This window comes from Alexandromys fortis, unplaced genomic scaffold, assembly GCF_014885135.2.
Source record: "Alexandromys fortis isolate MF-2015 unplaced genomic scaffold, M_Fortis_MF-2015_v1.1 scaffold_28, whole genome shotgun sequence".
Classification (NCBI taxonomy): Eukaryota; Metazoa; Chordata; class Mammalia; order Rodentia; family Cricetidae; genus Alexandromys; species Alexandromys fortis.
In genome coordinates, this window is record NW_026067901.1 from 622,416 (window position 1) to 630,062 (window position 7,647).

At 48.9% G+C, this 7,647-nt stretch overlaps 2 protein-coding genes across 2 annotated transcripts in view; one reads left to right on the forward strand and one right to left on the reverse strand.

Moving 5' to 3' along the window:
• Pced1b (PC-esterase domain containing 1B) overlaps positions 1 to 7,647 on the reverse strand; it is a 538,744-nt gene that overhangs the window by 39,094 nt on the left and 492,003 nt on the right. The window lies entirely within an intron of this gene.
• The window catches only part of Endou (endonuclease, poly(U) specific), a 19,698-nt gene continuing 15,746 nt past the window's right edge, over positions 3,696 to 7,647 (forward strand). Inside the window, exon 1 of the mRNA XM_050129917.1 lies at positions 3,696 to 3,765. Within this exon, the coding sequence (XP_049985874.1) occupies positions 3,711 to 3,765 (55 nt within the window). The 5' untranslated portion in view covers positions 3,696 to 3,710. The remainder of the gene's footprint in view (positions 3,766 to 7,647) is intronic.

The following is a 7,647-nucleotide window of genomic DNA, read 5'->3' on the forward strand; positions in this document are numbered from 1 at the left end:
TAATCCTTTCCAGGACAAACTGTCGAATTCACGGCACAGGACAATCCATCTGCTGCCTCTGTTTTACCAGGGTCTTACTTCAAGTCCTTAGTGACAAGGGTCAAGGTGGAAGGTGGCCCAGCCACCTCCTGAGTTCTTATGTTAATTCCAGACACGTATTGACAGTTCTCTAATACAACAGCCGAGAAGAAGTGGGAGTCCCATCTGAAGGACTTTCAGAGATGAGCTTCAGAAACAGTTGGGTGGGTAAAGAGTTAAGTGGTACTGCAAAGGTTAACTGGTACCTGGAAGAGGGGACTAGGGTGTGTTAAAGGCATGGGATGGTATCTGGGACAGAGTCTGTGGTGGGAGAGTTCCTGGAGACTGGAGGATGAGTGGTAGATGGACAGCCAGTGAGCAGAGGGCGTTTTAGGCAGAGGTCAGTCGTGGGTGTGGTTGGTTGAACCGCATGCACAGCCCAGGACTGTGTGCCCAGGCAATAAGCCTGCTGCGGAAAATAAGGCTGCCCCCAAACTTCAAAGGGAAAAGTGGGAAGCCGAGTGTGCTGTGTAACATTCAAACTGCTGTAGGAGAGAAACCACATGTGCCCAGTTGTGAGCCATGGTGAGACCAGATGTGGATGGCTGTGCTGGGCCTTCCTCTAGGGCCAGGGCACTCTCGGGCTGCAGCTTAGACAGCCAGCATCTTTAGGTATTTGGAACCCTTTGGAAGCTGAATCTGGAGTGTCCTTAAAAATGTAATCCAGATCTCCTGGAGCTGGGCCAGCTGAAAGTTCTTCCAGGCTCTGCTCCCTGTTGACATTATTTGGTCTTGGTTTCACAAGACCAACATGGTGGAGTAGGCAGACCTAGGTGCATGTATCTCATTTATATTCCTGGAGCCAGTCTCTCTCAGCTCTCTGATCCTGGCAGGCCGTGGCTCCCAGTGCTAGTTCAATGAGTCCAATGACGAGGGAACTACTTCTGAGATCATGTGTCCTCTATACCAGCAGAAATCAATAGTTTCAGGAAGGCCTGAGTCCATGGACTGGGGGGACGGCTTGCTGTGGAAACGAGAACCTTAGTTCGGATCCCCAGAATGCATGTAAAGGCCAAGCATAGTACCTGAGTTTGCAGTTCCAGAACTCCTCTGAGGATATTGGGAGGTGATGCAGATGGGAAATTCCTGGAAACTCATGGACTGGTCATCCTGGCGAACACAGTGGGAAACTATAGAGATCTTGTCTTAGACAAGAACCAACTCCCAAGTTGTCCTCTGCCTACTCATGTGTACTGTGGCATGCATGTGTGAGCATTCATACATAAAAACATACACACACATACACAGAAAGAGAAAGAGTCAGAGAGAGACAGAGATAGATAGATAGATAGATAGATAGATAGATAGATAGATAGATAGATAGATAGATGGATCGATGGATGATACAAAATTTTCTAAGGCCTAAACCCAGTTACAGCATAGCTCTTAGCATAAAATGGCAGCTCAATAAGTACATGGGGCTGGAGAGATGGCTCAGTGGTTAAGAGCACTGACCGCTCTTCCAGAGGACCGAGGGTCAATTCCCAGCACCCACATGGCAGCTCACAACTGTTTGTAACTCCAGTTCCAGGGGACCAGACATTCATAGCAAACCACCAATGCATATAAGATAAAAATAAATAAATATCGAGGGGCGGTGGTGGCGCACGCCTTTAATTCCAGCACTCGGGAGGCAGAGGCAGGCAGATCTCTGTGAGTTAGAGACCAGCCTGTTCTACAAGAGCTAGTTCCAGGACAGGCTCCAAAACCACAGAGAAACCCTGTCTCGAAAAACCAATAAATAAATAAATAAATCTAAAAAAAATCACTTGGCAGAACACCTACTTCCCACATCCCTACAGCTGGCTGGCCCCTGGCACTGGCCCTAGCAGACTCAGCCTCTTCCTCCTCTTCCACATAACTACAAAGGCCACAGTCTGCCACCTTCGACATCAGCATCTCTGTGGGCCCCCTTTTCCCATCACCCTTCATCGTGCATCTTCCTGCGTTCCTTCCCCACTTGGATCCCAGTCTTGTAAAGTTTCCATGAGGGCTCCCTGGAAAGAACTCGTCAAGATGGAAGCCTACGTTAGCATTGATTCAAAGGAGAGCCAAAGACGAGGAACACTGGGTTCGTGTCTAGATGGGCCAGCAGATAAAGTGTTGGAGACACGTTCTGATTTTACTGCATGCTTGTATATGATTAGTTAGGGTTTCCATTGCTATGATAAAACACCACAACCAAAAGCAACTTGAAGAGGGAAGGGTTTATTTCATCTTAAGATTCTCAGGTTTCATCTTTGAGGAAAGTCAGGACAGAAACTCAAGTAGGAACCTGAAGGTAGGAACTGAAGCAGAAGCCATGGAGGAACACTGCTCACTGGCTTGCTCTCCATGACTTTTTCAGTCTGTTTCCTTCCTTCCTTCCTTCCTTCCTTCCTTCCTTCCTTCCTTCCTTTCTTTCTTTCTTTCTTTCTTTCTTTCTTTCTTTCTTTCTTTCTTTCTTTCTTTCTTTCTTTCTTTCTTTCTTTCTTTCTTTCTTTCTTTCTTTCTTTCTTTCTTTCTTTCTTTCTCTCTTTCTTTCCTTTCAAGACAGGGTTTCTCTGAAGCTTTAGAGCCTGACTTGGAACTTGCTCTATAGACCAGGCTGGCCTTGAACTTACAGAGATTCACCTGTCTCTGCCTCCTGAGTGCTGGGATTAAAGGCATGAGCTACCACCACCCAGCTTCAGCCGGCTTTCTTATACAACCTAGGACCACTTTCCCAAGTGTGGCACTGCCCACAGTGGGCAGGACCCTCCCACCTCAATCATCAACCAAGAAAAACGCCCTACAGACTCACCTACAGGCCAATCCTAGGGTGACATTTTCTTAATTAAGAGTCCTTCTTTTCAGGTGACCTCAGCTTGTGTCAAGTTGACATAAAAACTAGCCAGCACCGAATCTAAGTTCCTCCACTAGTCGTGAATGGGTTGATGAATGCTCCCTTAGGGACTTGATATCCCACCCCCAATATTCCTTATCCATTTTTATCTCTACCAGCACGTCTTAGGTCATAAAAGTCCTAAGGGTTGGGAATGAGATCTGTGAGAGGAGGTGAGCTGTCCAAAGAGGATGTGCCCCAACCTTGCCAGCGGTGAAGGCATTCAAGTGTAAGTTCAACAAGCACTTGGCATCATGGAAGGGATTTCTACATGTATGTGAGATGAAACCATGTGACCGCAGTAGTCCCTTGAATCCCAGCTTGGGTCTAGACTTGCAGTTCCAGGTGGGCCAGGTCTGTGACTGCGGGTAGGTAGGTGTAGGTCACCTGCAGATGAGCACATCGATGTCCCTAACTTGAGTAAAGAACCTGCCAAACTAGGCTCATCTTGCTGCGTCTGCTAGTGTGGCCTATTTTCTAGCTACAGATAGCCAGCATTACCTGTTTTAAACATCTGACGTGACCTGTCTGCTTAGTCACCTTCTCTCTGGCTTCAAACAGCTGTGGAGCCCCACCTCCTTTCCGCCTCCCGTCCATCTGTGATCCATTCCCTCCCCTTTTCCTTCCTGGAAGGATCTAGACACACCAGATCCACAAGTCCTGGTGTCTTTAAAAGGATCTGCCTGGGGACTAAGGCTCATCTGAGGACTGTGACATTCACCTTGATTGTAGTGGGAAGTCCAGCGGTGAGTTTGCCGCAGCTGGCATCATGAAGGCCTGCGTCTCCCTGATAGTGGCCATGCTCTGTGGTTTGGCCTGGGCTGGTAAGTCATGCTCTGGTGTGCATGGGAGTCGGATGGATAGAGCGCCTGGGCACTTGACAGAGGTTAAATGGTGTCCTCACTCGTTGGGCCACTTTGACCTGTCCTGGGTTGAGGTTCTGGGATCTGTGTCTCTGAAGTCGGCTGGTGATGTGGAGGAACTGCAGAGCTGAAGCCTTCGGGGACCACTTCTACCATCACTGGGATAACCAGACTTTATACTTGGCCCAGGTTTTATTTTCCCACGGCCATTGCATGGTGTAAAAGGGAAGGAGGTTGCTGAGTTGGGGTTGCCTGGTTGTCTAGGGTCACTCCCTCCTCTGCTGCCTGGTGATAAGTGATCTCGGGAGGAAACCTAAGTCCCTGACTCAGCAGTGGGGCCTGTCCCACTTGGGACTACACAAATGATTAGAGGAATAGCCCCCCTCACCCCGGTTAGGGGAGCTAAATAGTAAAGAGAAGGGATGTGCCCTGCACGCACAGGTGGTGCGGGAAAGGAGGCGGGCGCTGGAAAAGGAAAGGAGCGCTTTCCTGTTCGGAAACTGTGCAAAGAGCTGTTGCTGCTGTGTTAATTAGTGATTAGTGGGTGGTAAGGAGGAGGGCAAGGGAGGGGGCTGAGCTGAGGGGTGTGGGCAGCATCCTCCTTTGCCCCAGGAGAGTCAGAGTTCCTGCAGTTCCACCCTCCCAGGGTGTTCCTGCCGCAGACTATCTACAGGATCAGAGCAGGAGGCCCAAGCAAGCTTACGAGCAAGGGCTCAGCTCCTTGGAACTTGTCAGGGTTTTAGCATGAATATTTCCAGGAGGAGCTGACTTTTGGTGTCATTCCCCATCCAGGTGTGCACATGGGGACCCTAAATGTGATTCCTAAACAGAAAGGCCATGGATGAGAAAAGCTGTTCCCATGACACTACAGGCTCCTCTTTGAGGATTCTGCTCTGCCTGGGTCCTGGGGCCGGAGAGGGAGAGAAGAGGGAAGGGTAGGTAGGCACGGGAGGGACCTTACCTCAGGTCTGGTCACTGTAGGGGTGTAGGAGGGCGTGTGGGACTCACCAGTGTGGAAGGGTGACCAGAGGGTTGGGACATGCCAACCCCAGGAGAAGATGGCACAGGAGACATCTGGTCCTTGCAGGACGTCCCTGAGGGCACGGTTTTAGCGGTTTCAGAGGTGCAGGCAGCTCTGGACTGCCTTGGGTGAAAACAATGGTTAGCTTCTGCTGTAGATGGATGGGAAGAGAGAGAACAGTGGAGAGACACCAGAAGGTAGGGGCGAGTCTCTGCTCCTGTGTTGTTTTAACCAAAATCTCAATCGTTTGTTTTTATCAATAAAGACTGGGAGCCAGTTCAGTGTAAGAAGTCTTGTTTGAGATGAAATAGAAGAAAAGGGAAGGCTTCTGGCATGTTGATGGAGGAGGAAGGTCAGCCGGGTAGTTTATCTGCTTCTACGAGCTAGTAGGCTTTCACTCCAACATCTGGCTGCCGAGTCTTTATTGATAAAAAAAAATCGAATGATTGAAATTTTGTTAAAAAACAACACTCCTGTTAGTTCTATCCTAGCATCCAGCATTTTCAGACTTGGGTACCCAAGTGTGAGCCACACCAGGAATGAAGGGGGCACAGGTCATGGTCTATCAGCCAGGTGCCTTCCAAGGCCTTGGCTGTTTCAAGTGAACAGAGACAGGAAGCTAGTCTTGGAGATGAAGGGTTTTGGCTCACGAGGTTTCCATGGAGATAACATCTGGGCTTCTCTGAGAGAAAATGTGTGAGGATGTTTCAGTTGTCGAAGGGCCTGAGGGCTGACATACAGGGATCCCGTATCCATCCAGGCTTGGTGCTAAGCTTTTTTTTTTTTTTTGGTTTTTTTGAGACAGGGTTTCTCTGTGGTTTTGGAGCCTGTCCTGGAACTAGCTCTTGTAGACCAGGCTGGTCTCGAACTCACAGAGATCCGCCTGCCTCTGCCTCCCGAGTGCTGGGATTAAAGGCGTGCGCCACCACCGCCCGGCTCGGTGCTAAACTTTTTAATGGTCAGTGGGGAAAGAGTATGAAAGGTTGTATCAGGCTTATGGTCTTTGAAGATGCAGAGAAACCTAGCTTTTTACAGGGGAAGGAATCAGAATTCCAGATGAGGAGTGGTAGGAAAATCTGAGGCTGAGAGACAAGGTAAAATGAAGAAAGGCCAAGGAGAGGGAGAGATTGGGCAGAGAAGCAAGGGTGATGAAGTAGTGATACGGGCCCTAGCTTGGTGAGCGAGACTTATATACAAAGACTTTTAGTCAAAGGGTGGGGACCTGGAGTCAGAACGAGGAGTCATCTAGTGTCCTCAGGACAGCACAGTGAGGTTCCTGTAGGAAAAACACCATTGCCAGCCACCCCCATGTCCCAAGGTTACCCTGAAGCAAAAGACACTCACTCACAGAGGAATGTGAGACCTGGTGGCATGGAGTTCTTACTGGGGACAAAGCTCTGAAGCAGATGACAAATCCACACAGCAGGGGCCAGGGGGAGTGCTCTCCTGAGCTCCACAGCCGGCTATTCACTCTCTCTCTCTCTCTCTCTCTCTCTCTCTCTGTCTCTCTCTCTCAGCTCCTGCCAGCCCTAGAACAGTGAATTCCATCCTTGGACTCTGTCTCATTGGCCCCATTAAGAGCAAGGCCCCCACTCACTTACTTTCTCTCCCTCTGGACTCTGGGTGTTCTGCCAGGCTGGTGGGGCAAGCAGTTGGCCCAGTCTTCCTCCTGAGCTAAACACTTTTTCTCAAGACCTTAGCATTTAGGTGCCAAGTGAGATGACTTAAGATTCATGAAGGGTTCCCTGTGTGCTCAGATGGAAAAGTGGCCTTGGGCTTGGGCTTCTTTAGGACAATCTACTGGACTAATACCCTGCCTTCTTGGATGTGTTAGAGGCCCTGCACAAATAGGCAATGGCCTCAGGACCTGGTTTAACCTTGACCTGACACCTCTCTGCTGCAAATAGACTCACAGTGACAATGACATCAGCTGGTAAAACATCCCAGAACGCACACCTGCTAACAACCCAGCTCCTACAGCATGGCCCAGCTGAACTGGGGGAGGGAGTCAGGCAAGTCATTTGTGGGCAGGTTCCCTAACCAGGGATGATTGCTGAAACCAGTCTGGATATTTGCGGTCTCCGGTATGGACATGGAATGTGGCCATTGTTTATTTATATAACAAAGACTGAAGTGGTTCTATTCTGTGTCATACGCCACAGGAAGCGCTTTGCCAAGCTCAACTCATTTACTTCTTATGCACATTCTATGAGATAGACTCTGATTTGTTCTTAGTTTTACAGATAAGCAAACAGAGGCATAGAAAGTTAAATAACTTGCCCAAGATCACACAGCTGGGAAGCATCATGGCTAGGATTCCAACTCAGGCGGCTGGGTACCAGAGTCCAGCATTGCTCTGCTATGTACCCCTCATTAGGTGTGATGTAATCCCAACCCCAGATCTAACCTGAGACAAAACTCAGATTATTTCTCCCTTTCTAGAGCTGGTACATGCTCAGCCCTAAATCAAGTTTAATCTTACTCCATTCCCTACCCAATAGCAATATAAAACTGTTTATCGATCAACTCAGTGCAAGCTCCTCCTCAATGTAGCTCTAAGTTCAAGGCCAATAGCAGCCCTGGTCTAAGTTAGGGTTATATTTCCTCATTGGCCCTATCCAGATGCTCATGGCAATTCTGACTCTTGTGGTTGTTTTTTCGAGACAAGGTTTCCTGACTGTCCTGGAACTTACTCTGTAGACCAAGCTGGCGTTGAACTCACAGATCTGCTTGTCTCTACCTCCCCAGTGCTGGAATTAAAGGCATGTGCCACCACTGCCTGGCTCCTGGTGGCTGTTTTTTTTTTTTTTTTTTTTTTTTTT